At 38.1% G+C, this 22,961-nt stretch overlaps 2 protein-coding genes across 3 annotated transcripts in view; one reads left to right on the plus strand and one right to left on the minus strand.

The window, feature by feature from the left end:
* Positions 1 to 22,961, plus strand: part of LOC134855160 (von Willebrand factor A domain-containing protein 3A-like) — a 190,794-nt gene that overhangs the window by 107,023 nt on the left and 60,810 nt on the right. The window lies entirely within an intron of this gene.
* On the minus strand, positions 641 to 15,641 carry LOC134855293 (enoyl-CoA delta isomerase 2-like). Its single transcript, XM_063871776.1, has 3 exons — positions 14,955 to 15,641; positions 1,455 to 1,655; positions 641 to 1,086 (listed from the first exon to the last, which is right to left on the minus strand). Exons 1-3 carry the CDS (start codon positions 15,166 to 15,168, stop codon positions 671 to 673), a joined length of 831 nt encoding a protein of 276 aa, XP_063727846.1. The 5' UTR covers positions 15,169 to 15,641; the 3' UTR covers positions 641 to 670.

Genomic DNA, 22,961 nt, shown 5'->3' on the forward strand with positions numbered 1-22,961 from the left:
AAAACACGTGACTGTTAAACATAGCAGACAGTTGGAAAAGAGTCAAGGAAACTTTCGGATTTCAAAATAGAAATTTTATGGCCTTAATGCTTTTTGAACTTCAAGATGGATCAATACGTAAAGTTTTGATTCCACTGGGAAATCTTAAAATTAATATCCACTTTCTAAACTAGAAACACGTTCGAAACCGTCGTTCACGTTCGGAAATTTTGGAATAAGTACATATGAAAACAAATTTAAATTAAAAAAAGAAAAAAAAATCTTTATTCCCAAAAAGGCGCAAACAAAAACTTCATAAATTTTCTTTAAAGGAGTAAATTTACATTTTCAGGGCTTAAGTCGATTTAAAAGACTACTATTATAAGCTAACTATATTGGCGCGAAACAAGACTATAAAATCGAAAATTTCAAACGGGTCTTTCTCGACGCTGAATTTTTTTTTAAAATCCCGACTGAAAGGGCCTATATATGATATCTCTCGACCCATTCTGATAAACATATGTGGTAACTAATTTTGCATGGAAAATAAAGAAAAATAAAATAAGCCAGAGAACAAAGTTACTCTTCATTTTCAATGGTCGGAAAAAATAAAACCATCGTTTTGGGCACTGTTGAAGATGGTTAAAAATTAATTCGGCGACAAAAATTATAATTATAAGAAAAATGATATCTAATTTTTGAACATTTTAGCAATTTTATGTTTAAACTGTTCAGACATAAACGAATCTCTTAACATTTCACATTCAATTCTGTTTCTTTCTTTGAGCAGTTTTCTCTTTTCTTCGTCAAAAGTGAGCGCTTTCACTTTCATCATTCCCTCAATGTTCAATTTTGTCAAAACGTGATCAATATTTTCTTCGCATTTCTTCTCAAACATTTCATCTTCAAATACATCAGTAATGAGTCCAAACTGTTTCGCTTCGTGAGCAGAAATTCGTTCTCCCAGCAGCAATAGTCGATTTGACCTTGAGTTGCCTAGCATTTGAGGGAAAATTAGGGAGGAGCACCCTTCTGGGTTAATGCCAAGGGTAACAAACGGGGTGAGGAAGAAAGCTCTTTGTGTTGCATAAACTACGTCACACAGACCTGAAAGCAAAATAACATGTCAATTTTATGAAGACTTTGTGGTAAATCTAAAAGAAACTTAAACTCTAATAAATAAGCAGGATTTAAAGACCAGGGTGCACCACGCGGATAAAATAGATAGTATATTATTATCTTGCTGATTGAACAAGAGCAACTCACATCATGCTCACCTGATACGACGTAATCTTTGGGCGCGCTAGATTGGGCGTTCAATTCAAGCTGGAAGCGTTTTTTTTCGAAGCTTTATTAATCACCATTGCTATAGCTTTATTAATCACCAATAATTTTTTAAGCTATCGCTAAATTAATTCATCACTATGGTGAATGAAAAACCTTAACTGCGTGATCTGTATGAATTGATAACTCACCTAACACAGTTGTTCCTAGACCAATTGCAGGACCATTGGCGAGCACAAACAGAGGCTTCTCATGGTCTATAGCAGCATCAAACAGGTAACGAATATAAAGGTGGTGTTCATCTGCAAACGCTATTCTTTCTTCTTCACTCATAGACGGGATGCCAGCAAAATTTGCCAAATCAATCCCACTTGTGAAATAGTCTCCGACACCTAGCTCATGAAAAAAATTTAGATTTAATCTTAGTATCTACTCAATAGGCTAGAAAAATTAGAGAATTCATGAATAAAAAAAGCTATCGCGTTCATGAAAAATAAAAAAGAGGAGACTGCAATGCATTTATGGCCTTTTCAACAGTTATGATGATTGATGAGATAACGGGCCCAGGTATCTACTACTTATTCACAATGTCAGTTCATCAGAAAAATTTCAAACAACCGAAAATGAGCCACTTATTTGTGCAAGAAGGCTTTCGCTATGTATATACAGCTATACACGGACTTTTTGTATTTGTGGATAAATTGTCCTTCTAAACATCTGTGACTCGCGAGTATTTCTAAGTAGTCCAATTGGAATATACACAAAGCCATTATTTGGCCCAGTTATTAATTTGAATTTCCTTCCTAGGAGAAGTTTTTTTGAGTGATTGACCATTATTATGAATCCAAACGATGGCAGAAACTGCTCCTTGCACTGCGCATTCCAATTCAGCTAGTATACATTTTGCTTCTACTGATATCTTCATCTCAAAACAGGACAAAAATCTGCTTCCTTATCGAAACTTCGTAAAAGTCTAATAAAAAAGCAAATTAACTATTTCAGGTTTCCTATATTTTCATACGTCATTGAAAGACGTACCAAAAAATCAACCTTAATGATCTTCTATAGACAAAAAACTGGCTGGCAAAACAGTTTGCAACCACTTTAAGACAACTAGTCAAACATTTTTAGAATTTGACCACAAAGTGAAAATTTTGATTGAAAAATGACCAAACGGGTATAAAAAGAGGCGCTTAGAAATTTATTTTTATTAATAAACTAAGAAAAAAACATTTAGCTGAAACTTATTTAATTCTTATTCCAAAAACTTGATCCTTGCAATCTGCTTTACCGAACTTTTTTTTTAGCTCTATGTTCTTCATATGAGCAACCAAAACTAAACAAAAGATGAAAACAGTCTAAAAAAATTAAGCCTTGAAGACCTTTTTCGGAGACTACGGGATTTGCGCTACGTTCTCCGGCTAATTAAGAACTAGTACCCCACTTGCACTAACAAATTAGTTCATGTTAACAAAATATGCGACTTGTGTTGGTGGAAAAAGACCGCATTTCTCTTAAACGCGCAAAAGCTCTTTCGTTAAACAGGTAAAATTGAAAAAAAAACTTAAACATGATGAGATAACTGTCATACGCATTTAAATATAGTATAGATAGATAGATATAGACAGATAGAATTTTTCAATAAATTTATTATTTATATACAATTTCTTCCTAAAATGAACTTCACCAAACTACTACATATATGATGGTAATTTTATTGCATGTTGACAATTTAGACTTGAGAACCAAGATTCTTGGATATTCGGCGACCACAGAAAATCAAAAACAAAGGTCCACCAAATCTGACACCAGAGACTACACGGGCATCAATCTTAATCACGGGCTGCCTCAGAGATCCCCCACTGCGACTGCCACTGCGAGGACGGTCTCAGAGGTCCCCCCTCCAACAAAAACATCGAAGTCTACAGGACCTCTACATCTTCAAGGCCAGCAAACCGTGCCAACATTCTACCAGCTCTTTCCGCAGCTCTTCACAGTCACTTCAAAACTCAGGGCAGATTCATTTTCAAACTTTTTTCTCATAACCATGCATAAATTTTTCAAAATCATATCTACGGTGCTTTGAATTCATCATTCGCTTAAGTTCCATAACTTTGCCATATACCCAGATTAATTTTTAATCCTCGGGGTACCCAGATAGTAAAATTCTAAATAAAGAGGTTCAGTCACAAAATCTTAGCACCAAAAAAATTCCTTACACAAAATTTTTTTAGCCCAAAACCTTTGCTTTAAATTTTCAAAGGCCTCCTAAACATTTTGTAGCCCAAAACTTTTGCCTTGAATTTTCAGTAGCCTAAAATATTTTTAGCCCAACACTTTTGCTTTTAATTATCCAAAGTATGTTTTGTTATCAAACGGTATCCTTCACTCATAACTGAACAGTTCTTTTAACCATAACCTAAAAAGAATTCATTAAGAAAACCATTGAAAGTCTCAAAACTCTTCAAGCTATCCTATTTCACTTTAAAAAATTTGAACCATTGAGAAGTTTTTTCATCGTAATCGAAAAGTAAAAAATTGTATTCTCGGTCAAGTTTCATCGCTAAAAAAAACTATCAAAAGTACTTGGTACTTAATACTTGAAGTACGTGATACTTCATATTTTCTTAAAAGCATACAAAAGCCCTACACGAAAAACGTACGCTTGTAGTGCCAACAGGCCCGCTCGTATCTTTTGTCTACAAAAAAAACAAGGGATACCTTAACCTGCTTGAATCCATTTCATAACTTCTCCTCTAACATTATTAAGCCATTCCTATAACCTTTTCACTACTTTAACGATGGCGCTAAAAATTTCGAGCGCTCATAAACAATTAGACGTTTCGCTACAATTCTCTCGATTGCCTTGAACGACAACTTAGCAGCGAAATTGCACAATCTAACTAATTAGAGGATATTAAAACAACGGCTAATGAGCTTTTGAAACGCCTGCAAGAATTAGCAGATGATATAGCGTCGTGCCCTCTAGCAGACGTGCAAAATCTTTTAAATGATGCCTTTTCACTACGAAGCCGCAAATGTTCGCTAATGAAACAAATGCGACGATACGAAAAAATCTAAAACGGGATACAGATAGATGACTCCTCCAGTCACTCTACTCTGCAACTATCTTCACATACGATCCCAGCTAGCAGTAGTATTCCCGTCCGAACTTCCACTTCAACTTATAACAACACGTACAACGTTTCTACGGCAGCCATTTGTTTTACTACTACAACAACGGTACCAGCTAACAAGTTAGGGTTTAGGCAGCCAACCAGCAACGACTACCCTACTCAAGGAATATACACTACGGCAGAGAACTCGATATCTATGCAACAGTTTCCATGGCCATCACATCGACGACAATATGATGATATAAACGATCGACCTGGTTTCAATATCCATTGAATACATCACTACAACAGCCGCAAACTAGTGCTAAAGGTCTCAACATGCACTCTACGGATCGATTGTGTTCAGGAATCGTGACTCCAGTCAATCACGGCCTCCGCTTTATTGATAAGAACACGAGCAACAACTCATTTCATTACATTCTCTAAGATTTCAAGCTTCCTGATATTAAGCTCTCAAAGTTCGACGGTAATCCATTAGAATTGATTAATTAGTTTGAGCTGTTCCGAACTGCGGAAACAATCCCAAGTTAACTGATTTCGAAAAATAACTTACCTGCAGTCCCTGTGTGTCGGTAAAGCCAAAAATGTTTTGGAGAGCTACGGTAAGATTTCCTCACAGTATATTCAAGCAATAGCGAAGCAAATTCGCAGATGTGGCAACCCTAAATTCGTTGTTACAGTTTTTACTAAGGAGCTGGAAAACTTTGAGCAACTGCATGTTAATGAACCTGAACTCCGACTTGAACCTTACTCGCTCTAAACTTCCTCCAGCAGTCATGTTCAAATGAGAAGAACACTGCATACATAATGGGATGGACTATGCTATGCTCAAAGATCTCACGGACTGACTTAACAACTACTTTAGAGCTTGCGAGAACTTAGAAAATTTACCTGATGCACCACGACCCTTTACGGCAAACAAAGGTTGGAAAAACCAACCGCAAAAATCTTTCGTAACCATGCGTAACAGCCAGCATACCGAAAAAAAAAGATTAACTTCAAAAACCAACGAAGTAAATCGAAATGGTTATGTCATCTGGACAATGAGGATCGCTACATTAGCATTGCCCAGCTTTTGTAAAGCTAACTACGCAACAAAAAAAACTAGTGAAAGATAAGCAAGTGTGATTCAATTGCCTGGATAACCATAGGTCAACTGACTGTACTTCTGGAAGACGTTGTATCATAGAAAACTGCGGAGGAAAACACCACTCTACTTTACATAGAAATCAGGATAAAACTGTCCAGCGACATCCAACAACATCAATTTGTTCTTATGTCCTGAAATGTATAGCTGACACCTTACAGTGTAAGCCCAGTCGAACAGTTGTATTCAGCATTTATGGTGCTTTTAGTGAGGACACTGTTTCGTCAAATCTGGTTCAACTACACTATAGAACCTACTTCTACTACGTTTACTCTACAATCAGTCTATTCGGTTGATACGCTCAACTTCGATTTGATAGATGTCGCAAAACTGAACAACGTATGTCCCCGGTATGACCATCTACGACACATTCCGTTTCCTCCACGACAAATAGATACCAGGCTTCGACGCTTCCTGGCATATCGCAGAAAGGGACATTTTGAAGGGTCCTGCTGGCAGTCCGTATGGAGTGCGCAACTTGTTGGGTTTGACGATAACCGGCCCGCTTTATCCAAAGTCTTTAGATGAGCAGTGCAACAATCGAACATGGTCGAACTAATTTTGGAGTTTATACAACAAAGCATTCAACACGACGAAACTGGCTACCGAATCATTTTGCTTTGGAAGAACAATAACTAGTTTGTTGCTGAATCTCAACTTGAATCTCTACAACACCGACTACAAAAGGACAAACTCACAATTCAACTCGACAAATCATTATTAACTGATATTGATAGAGGTTACGTGAAACCCGTCACTTTCCTACATCCGCCACCGTTGCGAATATGGTACCTACCGCACCATCCGATTATAAATACCCAGAAACCATGATAAACTTCGACGTGTAAAAAACGCTGCATCGAAATTCAAGGGCGTTTCTCTCAATTTCTTTTTAGAGACGGGACCGGATCTACTTATTAACATGTTTAGTTTGCTAATGAGGTAGAGAGAAAAACCACTAGCAGTTTCTGGTGATATAAAAGGCATGTTTATGCAGATAAGCATGAAAGAAGACGACCAAAATGTACTACGAATCTTGTGGCCGACTAATCAAGGAGTTAAGCGGTACCAAAATACGCGTCTAGTCTTCGGAGCTAAAGGCTCGCCCGCAATAGCCATCTTCGCACTACATAAAACAGCCGGCGACTTCTGCAAAAAAGAACCCAACATACAGCAACTAATTCAAAACAGCTTCTACATGGATGACTTCTTCCATTCAATGACAATCTACTGGAAGCCCAGGAATCAACTAAAGCTTTAAAGGTGGCACTACAAAAAGGAGGCTTCAATTTAACAAAGTTTTTATCGAGTACTACAAAAATGCTTGATTTCCTCGACCAGCCCAAAACAAGAGTACTATTCATCGGGTTTTGGGAGTGAAGTGGGATACTATGATCATTCAGCCCGTACTGAAAAAAAATTAAATGGCTAAAGAAAAGTCTCTACGTGAAGTTCTATGTGCTTTAGCCAGAATCTTTGATCCACAGGGATTGATAGCACCATTTGTCTTAACTCTCAAAATACTGCTTCAAAAATTTTTGGCGACTTGATATAAGTTGGGATCAAGAAGTTCAAGAATACATCCCGATTATCGAAAAATGGGCCGACAGTGTGGACACGATAATAATGTGAAATTACCGAGGTTCGTAGGCCAAATCGACAGACGCAGCGATATACAACTACATGTTCTCCCCGAAGCTTTTCAGTGCGCCATGGCAGCTTTCATATACATCCAAGCTCATACACAATCATCTAACCAAACAATCTCGACTAAAATTCAACGCCAATCATTTCTGGACGGATAGTACGACGGTACTTGCATGGATCAACAAGGATCAACGGAAATCTCGACTAAAACTCAACGCCATTCTTTTCGGGACGGAGATTACAACGGTACTTGCATGGATCAACACGGGTCAATGGAAAAGCAAAAATCTCACTGTGCGAACAGAATTAACGAAATTCTGACAGTTTTTGAAGCCCAACGTGGCATCATACATTCGGTAAACGGAACCAGGCCGATCACGCTACATGAGGTATCCCGATTTAGGACGTGGAACAACTTTGGTTGGAACCACCGGATTTCCTACTCTTGCCAGAATCTGATTGGGATCAACTAAAATTACAGGACGACGCAGTTACTCAGCCCGTTTTCACAACTACAGGTAAGGAGAGAAAAACTACACTAAAAGTCGACATTACTTATTACATTTTTTCTCATAACCATGCATAAATTTTTCAAAATCATATCTACGGTGCTTTGAATTCATCATTCGCTTAAGTTCCATAACTTTGCCATATACCCAGATTAATTTTTAATCCTCGGGGTACCCAGATAGCAAAATTCTAAATAAAGAGGTTCAGTCACAAAATCTTAGCACCAAAAAAATTCCTTACACAAAATTTTTTTAGCCCAAAACCTTTGCTTTAAATTTTCAAAGGCCTCCTAAACATTTTGTAGCCCAAAACTTTTGCCTTGAATTTTCAGTAGCCTAAAATATTTTTAGCCCAACACTTTTGCTTTTAATTATCCAAAGTATGTTTTGTTATCAAACGGTATCCTTCACTCATAACTGAACAGTTCTTTTAACCATAACCTAAAAAGAATTCATTAAGAAAACCATTGAAAGTCTCAAAACTCTTCAAGCTATCCTATTTCACTTTAAAAAATTTGAACCATTGAGAAGTTTTTTCATCGTAATCGAAAAGTAAAAAATTGTATTCTCGGTCAAGTTTCATCGCTAAAAAAAACTATCAAAAGTACTTGGTACTTAATACTTGAAGTACGTGATACTTCATATTTTCTTAAAAGCATACAAAAGCCCTACACGAAAAACGTACGCTTGTAGTGCCAACAGGCCCGCTCGTATCTTTTGTCTACAAAAAAAACAAGGGATACCTTAACCTGCTTGAATCCATTTCATAACTTCTCCTCTAACATTATTAAGCCATTCCTATAACCTTTTCACTACTTTAACGATGGCGCTAAAAATTTCGAGCGCTCATAAACAATTAGACGTTTCGCTACAATTCTCTTGATTGCCTTGAACGACAACTTAGCAGCGAAATTGCACAATCTAACTAATTAGAGGATATTAAAACAACGGCTAATGAGCTTTTGAAACGCCTGCAAGAATTAGCAGATGATATAGCGTCGTGCCCTCTAGCAGACGTGCAAAATCTTTTAAATGATGCCTTTTCACTACGAAGCCGCAAATGTTCGCTAATGAAACAAATGCGACGATACGAAAAAATCTAAAACGGGATACAGATAGATGACTCCTCCAGTCACTCTACTCTGCAACTATCTTCACATACGATCCCAGCTAGCAGTAGTATTCCCGTCCGAACTTCCACTTCAACTTATAACAACACGTACAACGTTTCTACGGCAGCCATTTGTTTTACTACTACAACAACGGTACCAGCTAACAAGTTAGGGTTTAGGCAGCCAACCAGCAACGACTACCCTACTCAAGGAATATACACTACGGCAGAGAACTCGATATCTATGCAACAGTTTCCATGGCCATCACATCGACGACAATATGATGATATAAACGATCGACATGGTTTCAATATCCATTGAATACATCACTACAACAGCCGCAAACTAGTGCTAAAGGTCTCAACATGCACTCTACGGATCGATTGTGTTCAGGAATCGTGACTCCAGTCAATCACGGCCTCCGCTTTATTGATAAGAACACGAGCAACAACTCATTTCATTACATTCTCTAAGATTTCAAGCTTCCTGATATTAAGCTCTCAAAGTTCGACGGTAATCCATTAGAATGGATTAATTAGTTTGAGCTGTTCCGAACTGCGGAAACAATCCCAAGTTAACTGATTTCGAAAAATAACTTACCTGCAGTCCCTGTGTGTCGGTAAAGCCAAAAATGTTTTGGAGAGCTACGGTAAGATTTCCTCACAGTATATTCAAGCAATAGCGAAGCAAATTCGCAGATGTGGCAACCCTAAATTCGTTGTTACAGTTTTTACTAAGGAGCTGGAAAACTTTGAGCAACTGCATGTTAATGAACCTGAACTCCGACTTGAACCTTACTCGCTCTAAACTTCCTCCAGCAGTCATGTTCAAATGAGAAGAACACTGCATACATAATGGGATGGACTATGCTATGCTCAAAGATCTCACGGACTGACTTAACAACTACTTTAGAGCTTGCGAGAACTTAGAAAATTTACCTGATGCACCACGACCCTTTACGGCAAACAAAGGTTGGAAAAACCAACCGCAAAAATCTTTCGTAACCATGCGTAACAGCCAGCATACCGAAAAAAAAAGATTAACTTCAAAAACCAACGAAGTAAATCGAAATGGTTATGTCATCTGGACAATGAGGATCGCTACATTGGCATTGCCCAGCTTTTGTAAAGCTAACTACGCAACAAAAAAAACTAGTGAAAGATAAGCAAGTGTGATTCAATTGCCTGGATAACCATAGGTCAACTGACTGTACTTCTGGAAGACGTTGTATCATAGAAAACTGCGGAGGAAAACACCACTCTACTTTACATAGAAATCAGGATAAAACTGTCCAGCGACATCCAACAACATCAATTTGTTCTTATGTCCTGAAATGTATAGCTGACACCTTACAGTGTAAGCCCAGTCGAACAGTTGTATTCAGCATTTATGGTGCTTTTAGTGAGGACACTGTTTCGTCAAATCTGGTTCAACTACACTATAAAACCTACTTCTACTACGTTTACTCTACAATCAGTCTATTCGGTTGATACGCTCAACTTCGATTTGATAGATGTCGCAAAACTGAACAACGTATGTCCCCGGTATGACCATCTACGACACATTCCGTTTCCTCCACGACAAATAGATACCAGGCTTCGACGCTTCCTGGCATATCGCAGAAAGGGACATTTTGAAGGGTCCTGCTGGCAGTCCGTATGGAGTGCGCAACTTGTTGGGTTTGACGATAACCGGCCCGCTTTATCCAAAGTCTTTAGATGAGCAGTGCAACAATCGAACATGGTCGAACTAATTTTGGAGTTTATACAACAAAGCATTCAACACGACGAAACTGGCTACCGAATCATTTTGCTTTGGAAGAACAATAACTAGTTTGTTGCTGAATCTCAACTTGAATCTCTACAACACCGACTACAAAAGGACAAACTCACAATTCAACTCGACAAATCATTATTAACTGATATTGATAGAGGTTACGTGAAACCCGTCACTTTCCTACATCCGCCACCGTTGCGAATATGGTACCTACCGCACCATCCGATTATAAATACCCAGAAACCATGATAAACTTCGACGTGTAAAAAACGCTGCATCGAAATTCAAGGGCGTTTCTCTCAATTTCTTTTTAGAGACGGGACCGGATCTACTTATTAACATGTTTAGTTTGCTAATGAGGTAGAGAGAAAAACCACTAGCAGTTTCTGGTGATATAAAAGGCATGTTTATGCAGATAAGCATGAAAGAAGACGACCAAAATGTACTACGAATCTTGTGGCCGACTAATCAAGGAGTTAAGCGGTACCAAAATACGCGTCTAGTCTTCGGAGCTAAAGGCTCGCCCGCAATAGCCATCTTCGCACTACATAAAACAGCCGGCGACTTCTGCAAAAAAGAACCCAACATACAGCAACTAATTCAAAACAGCTTCTACATGGATGACTTCTTCCATTCAATGACAATCTACTGGAAGCCCAGGAATCAACTAAAGCTTTAAAGGTGGCACTACAAAAAGGAGGCTTCAATTTAACAAAGTTTTTATCGAGTACTACAAAAATGCTTGATTTCCTCGACCAGCCCAAAACAAGAGTACTATTCATCGGGTTTTGGGAGTGAAGTGGGATACTATGATCATTCAGCCCGTACTGAAAAAAAATTAAATGGCTAAAGAAAAGTCTCTACGTGAAGTTCTATGTGCTTTAGCCAGAATCTTTGATCCACAGGGATTGATAGCACCATTTGTCTTAACTCTCAAAATACTGCTTCAAAAATTTTTGGCGACTTGATATAAGTTGGGATCAAGAAGTTCCTCAAGAATACATCCCGATTATCGAAAAATGGGCCGACAGTGTGGACACGATAATAATGTGAAATTACCGAGGTTCGTAGGCCAAATCGACAGACGCAGCGATATACAACTACATGTTCTCCCCGAAGCTTTTCAGTGCGCCATGGCAGCTTTCATATACATCCAAGCTCATACACAATCATCTAACCAAACAATCTCGACTAAAATTCAACGCCAATCATTTCTGGACGGATAGTACGACGGTACTTGCATGGATCAACAAGGATCAACGGAAATCTCGACTAAAACTCAACGCCATTCTTTTCGGGACGGAGATTACAACGGTACTTGCATGGATCAACACGGGTCAATGGAAAAGCAAAAATCTCACTGTGCGAACAGAATTAACGAAATTCTGACAGTTTTTGAAGCCCAACGTGGCATCATACATTCGGTAAACGGAACCAGGCCGATCACGCTACATGAGGTATCCCGATTTAGGACGTGGAACAACTTTGGTTGGAACCACCGGATTTCCTACTCTTGCCAGAATCTGATTGGGATCAACTAAAATTACAGGACGACGCAGTTACTCAGCCCGTTTTCACAACTACAGGTAAGGAGAGAAAAACTACACTAAAAGTCGACATTACAATTCTACATTTCAATGCTATAGTGAAAAGGGAAACCACTTCTACCAGCTCAAAAAGGGACCCAATCATTGACGTTTCGAGATTTTCCCATTAGCTTTGTCTACTCCGCGCAACTGCTCATGTTATATACAGTTAAAGGACATTCTTCTGCAAACGAAAACGCAACTTAACAATAGACGACCGGGAGATGGCTAAAACTCCACTCTACGAGCAATCACAACACGCTACTTCCTCTGATACTATTAAACGTTTAACTACCAACAAAGCATTGGACAACAAAGATTCTTTACTGCCATACTCACCATTCAAGGATGGTTATCTTATTCGTGCGCGAGGACTGAGACATTCATTAATGCCAGATGCAACTAAGTACCCTATTATTGTACATGCAAAGGCACCTCGGCACCGAATTTGTACGAAACTACTTGCAACAAAACTCCATAATTTTGGGTCTCAGAAAAGTCTCTAGACCCATTCGCCACCACAATTTCTTTTGTCGCCGCTTTCAAGGGAAAGGTTTGAACCCTTTTATGGCCGATCTATCCGCACAGCGCTTCGGCGACCCGAAAACTAACCCATATCCATTCAAGAACGTGGGACTTGACTACATCGGTCCATTGTACATTGCTGAAAAAGATATCAGAAAAAACTACATTTGTCTCTTTACTTATTTAACAACGCGTGCAATCCACCTGGAAAATACCGACAATCTGACAACTGAAAATAGCTTGACAGCAAGTCGTAGATTCATGGCGCGACTTGGTTCTCCTAAACTAACTCTTTCAGATAACTTAGCATACTTTGTCGCAGCACGAAAACAAATCATGAAACAACCCTTAAAGATCAGCAAAGACAAAATTGCAACCAAGCTTCAGCTGAAGTCAATCAAGTGGCATCTTAACCCACTATCTGCTCCTCATTTTGGTGGGGTGTGGTAACGTCTCGTTTCGATCATGAAAGGAGTCTTTCTACTGAATTTAAGGATCGGATAACCTGTTTTTTTATTTAAGGATCGGAAAGACTTTCCAGAGATCCTTTTTCAACTATTGTAGTAGAATGCGAAGTCCTAATCAACTAAAGACCACTGGCCCATGCAAGTTGCGACATTAATGACACATTACCACTCACACCTAATCACTTCCTACTTGGGTGACCATTTACGCTCCCGCAGCTTCATTCTACGACAAAAACAACAACAAACAAAGCAACACATCCTGGAAGCTAAGCAAGGACCGGTTAGACAGCTTCTGGAAGCGACTACAGAAAGAATACGCTCCAACCCTGCAACCCTGATCAAACGAACCAAGTGGAATCAAAAAGAGGAAACCATGGAAAAACATGAGCTGGTGTGGATCCTCGAAGACTTCACTCCACGAGGCATATGCCCCTTGGTAAGGTTGTTGAAACGTTTACCGGTCCTGATGACATTGCGCGCTGAAGCGTAATCAAAACAGCGTTAGGAACACTTAATAGGACCGCGCTGAAACTAGCTTTACTTAAACCAAAAACGGATTTTTAGGCCTCACTAATAATTGTAATACCAAAGCCTAACCCCTCTAGTCTCCGTATCTAATGCCCTTCCGAGGATAAGAAGATTTTAATTAACCAGAAATCTAACTAGTTAACATAAACAAAATGAAAAGTTGGGAAAAAAGCTGCTGAGAAGTTACGCATAAGTTTCGAGAAATCTGTCTGGAAAAAACCGTCTATAGTTTCCAGGAGTAACCACCGATGTTGGCAGGAATCTTTTGCGGAGTGTCGTTTGCGCAAAACAAGAGCGCTCTGGAATGAGTTTTTTACAGCACGTGTACAGAAGACTGGGTTCAAATCTTCTCGAGAAAACAAGCATCTCTTTCTTGTAGAATGGTCTTCATCGTTTTGAAATCCTCCGAGATACCCAAATGCACAGCTTTTCTCTGAAAATTGACCAACTTGTTCAATTGTGCTTGACTCACGCCAGCGTAAACGCTCAAGCAATAGGTCAAAACAGACAGAACCAGAGACTTGTATAGTAGTTCCAGTTCTTTTTTTCTCATAACCTAGATATTTGAGCTTATACAAGAGATAGAGGTTCTGTGAGGCGCGGTTTCGAACTGACTCAATGTGACTAGCAAAATTGAGTTGAGGATCAAACGTCACACTTAAGATTTTCAGGCTGGATTCCATCTGTTTTCCAATATCGATATCATCTGGTCTCCCATGGTAAAACATCATGAACTTAGTTTTATTTACATTCAGGAGAAAATTGTTTCTCTCACACCAATTGTTTATGTGTTGTACTTTCTCTTCGATAGTTTCTTTCACATGTTCATCTACGGGTATGAGAACAATTCCGTCGTCAGCATACTTTGACAGGCTTTCGCTAATAGTTTCAGGTAGCTGCAAAGCATTGTAGACAATGTTGAACAGCACCGGCCTCAAAACAGTTCCTTGGAACTCATAATTCTCAATCTGCGGCGCCGATGTTCTACTAAATGTTGGCGGTTGTAGAGAAAGCTTGTTATGAAGTACAGACTTCTTAGAGATTTGTACGAAAATGTCCACGGGCAAAAAAGTATAGTTCCTGATTGTGCAAGTGAGAAGAGTAATGCAACAGCAACAGGAGTTCAACAGCAAAGTGATTTCTTTGAAAAAATTAACAGGAAAAATGGAAATAATGAAAAATTAAGCTAGCCAACGTTATCAGCCTATCCGAAAAAATGAAAATTTAATAAAAACCAACATTTTTGAAAAGGTTTACCTGTGAATGTTGTGATCTTCACATTGGGATTTCCATTCGCCTCTTTCAAAGCGTTACCGATCTCTTCAAACATTTTCCATGTCAGGGCATTTTTCCGTTTATCATTGTTAATTTGAATACGAAAAACACCATTGGAAACTTCGTTCCTTATACAATCGGAAGAACAGCGCTTGATAATTGGAATATTCGCTAGTGGCAAGAGTCTCTTTAACATTACCGACTGGAAAATTGAAATAATTTCATTTCAAAAATGAAAATCAACAGTGAGTAAGCTCCTCCGAAAGCGCTTGTCAGTAACGATGTTCCCTATTGGAAATCAGAAAAATCACCCAATTACAGTAGAAATTTTTGTTAAAAAGTCAATTTCAAACGTTTTCGCAACAATGTGCATTGTCAGGATTTTTACAATAAACTAATCTAAATGAAGATGAAACATCAATTTAACAAATCGTACACAATCTTAGCTGACCTAAATCTGCCTCATATCTGTTGGGCATCTTCTGATGGAGGCTGTGATTACTCAAAACTATTCCTAGAGGTTATTGAGGATCATAGCTTAATGCCCCTTGTATATGAACCCACACATCGCTCAGGCAACACTCTTGATATCATTTTAACTTCGCACACAGAATTGTTCACTGCATTTGTAAATGACGTGCTTTACTCAGACCATTTTCCTTTAGAAATAAGATAACAACGTACCATATAAAAATTGAAGCGCTTTCGTCAAGAAGACATCATCAGCATTAATCTGAAGTAATTTGTTTGATAACAATGCAAACCAAAGTAAAAAAAAAACAAAGCAAAAGAAAGTAAGAAAGAGACAGAATAGAATAAAAGGATATTTCTCGTCAGAATACTCTGATACAAAGAAATAAGGCCGTTACAGGCGTAAGGTAAGCTCTCGGGCGCGGTACTCCTCCCTGTTGTTCAAGGCAGGGTTCTTCATCGCAATATGGAGGGCTTCCAAAGTCAACAGCTTTGACCTGTCAGGCGAGACGTCAATAACCATTTTCCTTTATTTGGTTTTTTTACCATTCCTGAAGCAGCGCTTACTGTGATTGGGAATTTTATGAAATCCTCTCTATCTAAATCATCTTTCTCTCATTCGATCTTCAATAGTAACATCAGCCCTTGCTTTACCAAACTCATTGTGGAACAAAACTCATGTTATTCCATATCCACCACTAATGATTATGTAGATAGCTGGTACGCTCAGATCAATCATGCAATTCTTTTATCATGCGCACATAAAACTAAAAGACGCCAGCAACTTCCCTATTATTATTCGTCGCATGCAGATCATTTACTGAATAAGCACCATTTCATATCTAAACGGACAGCCAACACAAATCATTTAGCTTCGATCCAACAAGACCTTAACAATTCAATCGAGTTGGATAAAACTTGTCTCCTTGAATCTTTAAGACCAAATTCTACCCGTGATTGCTTTAAATACATTCGATCTTTTACCAAAAGGAAACTACCAAACCAAATGCACTGGATGAATAGAAAAGCATCCACTTCTATTGAAATAGCCATTCTTTTGAACGATTACTTCTGTTCAGTGTTTCTAGAAAAGCACGAAATTCAAATCCTACAACCCGAAAAACCCACCATTTTTCTATCCGATCTCCATGTCAACCTTAAAAAGGTCGAGAAAGCTCTCGAATTTGCTAAAATTTCTTGTATTACCAACGACCGCCTCCCAACCTTTATTCTTAACTGCTGCAATGAATTAATATCTCATGTAGTCGTGCAGCTCTTTGTCAAGGTTTTGGAAACTAAAACGAGGCCAGAATTTTGGAAATGTGCGCTTTTTACGCCAATTCTTAAATCTAGTAATCCCGAAAATGTTGAAAATTATCGCCCGATTAGCATATTGCCTCAATTATCGATTATTCTGGAGAGAATGATCTTCGATTTAATTTAACATAAAATTCGGGCTAAAGTTACACCTGCTTAACATGGTTTTATCACCAAGCGATCGACTGTTACTCAGCTTCTTGAATACCTAGATCAGATTTATAAGACGTCGAAGCAAAAAACGAATGTGTTTCTGTGTACTTCGATTTTCGCAAGGCTTTTGAACAAGTTCCTCATCATATACTTATTTCGTACTTGGTAATTTAGGCTTTGACATTAGCTTTCTTGAACATTTTGCTTCCTATCTCACAAACCGCACGCAAATTGTCTTAATTAACAATGAAGCATCTCCAAAAAGGCCATGTAACAAGTGGTGTTCCGCAAGGAAGTGTACTCGGCCCTTTGCTATTTATACTCTTCATTAATGAAATGCCAGCTGTCTTGAAAACCTCTAATTGCTTTCTGTTTGCTGATGACAGCAAACTCTATTCAAAATAGGACTTTTCCTTAGTTCAAACAGACGTTGATCTATTTATCAATTGGACGCTTGAAAACGAAATGACATTTAATTCTGATAAATGCAAAGTTATTTGTTTTAACTCAACTTCCCCCAAATCTACTCTTTGCCTTAATGATTACCTAATTCCGTCAGTTTCATCTATCAAAGATCTCGGAGTAGCGATATCTAGTGATTTAAAGTGGGATATCCACATTAAAACCAAACTGGTCGCAGTTAACAAAGCTTTCCATTTCTTAAAACGTTCAATCCCTTATGGAGTATCCATGAGAACCAAATTCAAATATTACCAGCCATGTATTATGAGTATTTTATTATACGGTAGTCAAGTTTGGTTTCCATTTTTAACATATCGCCGCAAACTAGAATTTTTTAACAGAAAATGTTTGAAATGGGTAACGGGAGTGAACGACTATACAGAACAACTTAGAAAAACGAATTCCTTGCCAATTTCCTTCACTATAGCTTTAGATGATATGTGTTTTCTTAATCGAGTCCTGACTGATCAATTTGATTTCGACCTTTACAGATACATAAATTTTACCTTTGCAGCCAAAGACTTTCGCAATAGCTCACGCCCTAAGCTTTCAACAACCCAGAATTGTCGACTCTTCTTTACAGAGCAATTTTTCTTCTATCGCGTCTGTCGGTATGCCAACATGATTTCAGCAAACATCATAGCCGACATTTTCTCATCGCCTGAAACTTTCAAAGCAAAATTGAAAATCTATCTGAAAAATAGAATTGATATGTTCAACTTAAACAACTCTTGTTCAATGCTACTTTTTGCCATTGCATAAATTGCCGTTCGTGATGTCTTGTGTACATAATCATACCGTTTCTTTTGTTTGATGCCTTTATATTTTAAAGGGAATAAATTCTTTTAGTAGTAGTAGTAGACGATGAAACATCAATTTACAAATGTTATTTACAATAATTCACATATATTTTGGTTCTAAACTATCATGTTAAAAAAACGCCAATCACAGTTGACCTCTAAATTACGATTACGATTAAAAATACTTTTAACCTCTAAAATAAATTAAACAAATTTGATTGATTTGTCTGGAAGTTTCTGAGTCATAATTTCAATTTAGACATGTACGTTTCAAATAAAAAACCAAAAAAAAATTGGGACTAAATTTCCAGTGTTAACGCCCTGCTCCTGAACTCATCGCGCGTGTTCAAGCCCGGTTTCTCTTTCCTGGTATGTATTGCCTCAAGTATTAACAACTTTGGTTGGTTGTTCGACCTATCTATAATTTCCCAACTAAGATCTGCGCTATTTCCCTCAAGTTGGCATTGCTGAAGATGGAGGCCTACTGGTGAGTCTGCTTTCTTAAATTCCTCAATTCTAGTGGTCAAATGTCGAACAGTTTGTCCGACATAGGTGGAAGTGCATCCACTACATGACAGTTTATAAACCAATCTTGACTTGAGGTCATTAGAAAATGCTGACTTCAGTGATGGTAAAGATGATTTTTGTTTTCTTGTGGTAAAAACCACTTGAGCGTTAGTCATTTTTCGAAACCTGTTAGCAAAATATTGGCTTTGGTAACCTCTATATTTCACCATCAGCATTGGGGGCTTCACATCTTTTGGTGATTGAGTTGACAAACACCTCTCACTATCCAGGGGCTTGCCCTTACCCGCGATGATTTTGCACAAGGAGTCTGAAGCCACCTTTGCGGACCAAATTTCAGGATACTGATTTGTCAGCCATTGCGCCCTATTTGTTTCTATCGCCTTATCGAATTTCTCCCAGCTAGATGTACTCCTAAAAACCCTGTGTACAGTTCCTTGGATAACACTACGCTTATACTGAGTTGTGGCGCAGCTTCTATAGTTCAGTATAGTCCCTAAATCTGTTGGTTTTTGCTACTCCAAATCTGCCCTTAAGTTACACCCCTAATCTGCCATACATTTATGTTCAAATCCAGGAACGGCAAATTCCCCTCCGAATTAGTTTTCTCTAGAGTGAACTGCAAATTTGGATGAAGAGAATTGGCGGCATCAAGAAGACAACTCGGCTCCCCTCTTACTGTTCTAAAAATGTCATCTACATACCCGAGGAACAATTTCACCGGGGGAGTATCCTTCTCCTTGTTCTTAGCGCGGCAGCAGCTTTCACAGTACCAGACTATCTCGGTTATTGATGCGTATACGTCATCGGATATTTTTCCGCATTTTATATGATACCAGTTTCGGCAACTCTCGCATTCAACCCCCTTTGATCTATATGTGTCTTTCCTGCTGCAACATGGGCACAAACCGTTTGTGTCATTAATTTGCTGTATCTCCGTTCCCACCGGTATTTCTTGTCTTAGAGCAAACTCGAACTCTTTCAGCCATAAGTTTGCCAGAATTACAGCGAGGGACGCGCCCATTGCTAAACCATCAACTGGTACACACCATGAATCATAAAACTTGAAATATACTTTGCTGACCACCATATTCAAAAGCCTTTTCATAGTTTTTCTTTGAATTTCAGGTGGAGACTCCTGGCTGTACAGCTTCTGTGAAGCAATTTCAATTGCTTCCTTCAGGCGAACGTTGGGGAACGTTTGTGCAAAATCATCGAGGGTAAGAGCAAGCTCCTGGATATTCACAGGTGTTTGTCAACTCAGTCACCAAAGGATGTGAAGCCCCCAATGCTGATGGTGCAATATAGAGGTAAATAAAGCCAAAATTTTGCTCACAGGTTACAAATTTTAACTAACGTTCAAGTGGTTTTCACCACAAGAAAACTGGAATCATGTTTACCATCACTGAAGTCAGCATTTTCTAATGACCTCAAGTCAAGAGTGGTTTATAAACTGTCATGTAGTGGATGCAATTCCACCTATGTCGGACAAACAGTTCGACATTTGACCACTAGAATTGAGGAACAAAAAAAAGCAGACTCACCGGTAGGCCTCCACCTTCAGCAATGCCAACTTGAGGGAAATAGCGCAGATCTTAGTTGGGAAATTATAGATAGGTCAAACAACGAAACAAAACTGTTAACAATAGAGGCAATACATATCAGGAAAGAGAAACCGGGGTTGAACACGCGCGATGAGTTTAGGAGCAAGGAGTTAACACTGAAAACTGAGACCCAAATATTTTTGGTTTTTTATTTAAAACGTTCATGTCTGAATCGAAATTATGACTCAAGGGTCACCCAATTACCTATCTGCATCTAGAACTATAAAACTGCACTTAGAATTTAATAGCAACATCAAAAACTCTATTGATCGTTATTTAGATTTATCGTCATTTAGATTAATTTATTGTAAAAACCCTGACGATGCACATAGTTGCGAAAACCTTTGAAATCTACTTTTTATCAAAAATTTCTTCTATTTATAGTTGTTTGCACGAGTCAGTCAAAAATTTATCATGGTAACCAAAAGTGCTTCAACAGTCCTTCACCATTTGATCCAGTCACAAAACCATTGAAATTTCAAAAATTAGGTGAGAGCAAACTAAAACGTATGACAGTAAATTAAAAAACGGACCTTCTGTTTAGTTACGATCAGTGCACAAGCTGGATAGGGCCATGCCAGCGTTAGAAAAAAGCTGGCTTGTTTCAAAATGCAGTCCGAAATCGAATTTTCTCTATAGCAGCTGAACGAGAAAATTGGCGATTTTAGCGCAATAACGGTGTTAATCGTTCAGTTTGACGAAATTCGAATGGTCGATTTGGCCTGACATGCTAACTTTTAAATTTTCGATTTGGGCGTGAAACACACGTAACGACTTTATTTTTCGCGACAACTGAAAACTACGAAAAGACAGAACAACGATATTCTGAGTTACAAAAGAGTCGGACGAAAAACAACGACGAACTGAGAAACTGTAGTGATTTACGACCATTCCAAGTTGTAACGATTGTCCCGCTACAATCGTTACAAAGCAATTCCCGAGAATCAGGAAGGGTGTTGGGACGACGTGTCCAGCCTTCCGGAAAGAGACAAGACAGCTCTTCGTTCAGGTTCAAGAATCCGGAAGGGTCTCGGGAGAGAACTTCATTACTAGTGCTTAACGCACCTTCGGTGCTTTAAAATTTTTAGACAGTTCATGAAAAACCGCATGTATTGGAAACAAAATCTGCATTTTTAGTGTGCTCTGACTGCACCCAATTACAGGGTTGGTAATTTCAAACTTTTCAATTTTTTTAATTCCCATTTTGAAAAACCATGAAAGCGTCATCTTGAAAATTTAATGGGCCTCTGGAGAAACTTGGAGCCCAGACTTGCAACCCCTGAGAGCCTCTAATAGCACCTTACTATACGGTTGGGAATTTTAAACTTCGAGAAATTTTTTAAACTTAAGACTCCCGACAAAAATTGAGCAAATCATAAGAAAACGTCTTATCTCGGAAACTAAAAGAATTTGAGCATTCATATTTGAGGCAAGATTTGAGACGCCTGGGTTTACGCTGACCATAAAGTTGTGTCTTCATGAATTTTGTAGTTTCAAATTTTGCGATTTTCTTTGTAGATATTTTCTTGGAGAAATTTTGAAAAAAAAAATCAAAAAAACACCACATCTCGGAAACTAGAAGAATTTGAGCAGTCGCATGTGGCAAGATTTGTAACTCCTGAGAGTGTCCTGAGAGCACTCAACTACAGAGTTAGGAATTTCAAATTATGAAAAAAAAAATTTTAAATTTTCTGAAATTTTTAAAAGAAAAATCACAAAAAATGTCATTTTTGAAAAATACAAGGATTTGAGCAGTCAGAAATGGAGGCAAGATCCGCAATCCTTAATAGTACTCTGACAGTACTCAACTACAGGGCTGGGAATTTAAAATTTTTAAAAAATTTAGTTTATTTTTTCCAAAAAATATTTGAAAAAATCACGTAAAACATCATTTCTCGAAAACTACAAAGAATTGGGCACTCATATTTGGAGGCAAGATTCGTAATCCTTGAGAGTACTCTGGCAGAACCGAAATACAGGGTTGGGAACTTCAGTTTTTGCAAAAAAAAATATAATATATTTAAAGAAAAAATCAAAAAAAACGTCATATCTCGAAAACTACAAGTATTTGGAGGCAAGATTTGCAACTCCTTGGAGTACCCTGACAGCACCTAACTACAGGGTTGGGAATTTCAAAAATCTCCAAAATTACAAGGATTTGAGCAGTCATAAATGGAGGCAAGATTCGCATTCCTTGATAGTACTGACAGTACCCAACTACAGGGTTGGGAACTTCAAGTTTTTAAAATTATTTTGTAATTTGAGTTTTCAGAAAACTTTTGAAAAAATCACCAAAATCGTCTGATTTCGTTAACTAAAAAAAAGTTTGGCCATTCAAAATTGGAAGCCAAAATTACAACCCCTTGGTGAATCCGGATAGCATCCCAATATTTTGCTGCTTATTTTAAACTCGGTGAAACAACTACTAAAATCAAATTGGAAAATCGAAAAAACAACTTAACCATTGCAATATACAATGTAGCTTAAGCATGCAAAAACAATATGTTGGAAAAGCTTCAACATGGCGATATAGTAAAGCCCGCATTTAAATATATAATAGATTTTAACAAACTCTTAGCTTCCCGGATTGTCTTGAGTTGAATTTAATTAATACCAAATTCATTTTCAGAATATGAGAGGCTAGGAGTTGAGGGAAA

The sequence above is a fragment of the Symsagittifera roscoffensis genome, chromosome 10 (genome assembly GCF_963678635.1).
Source record: "Symsagittifera roscoffensis chromosome 10, txSymRosc1.1, whole genome shotgun sequence".
NCBI lineage: Eukaryota > Metazoa > Xenacoelomorpha > Acoela > Convolutidae > Symsagittifera > Symsagittifera roscoffensis.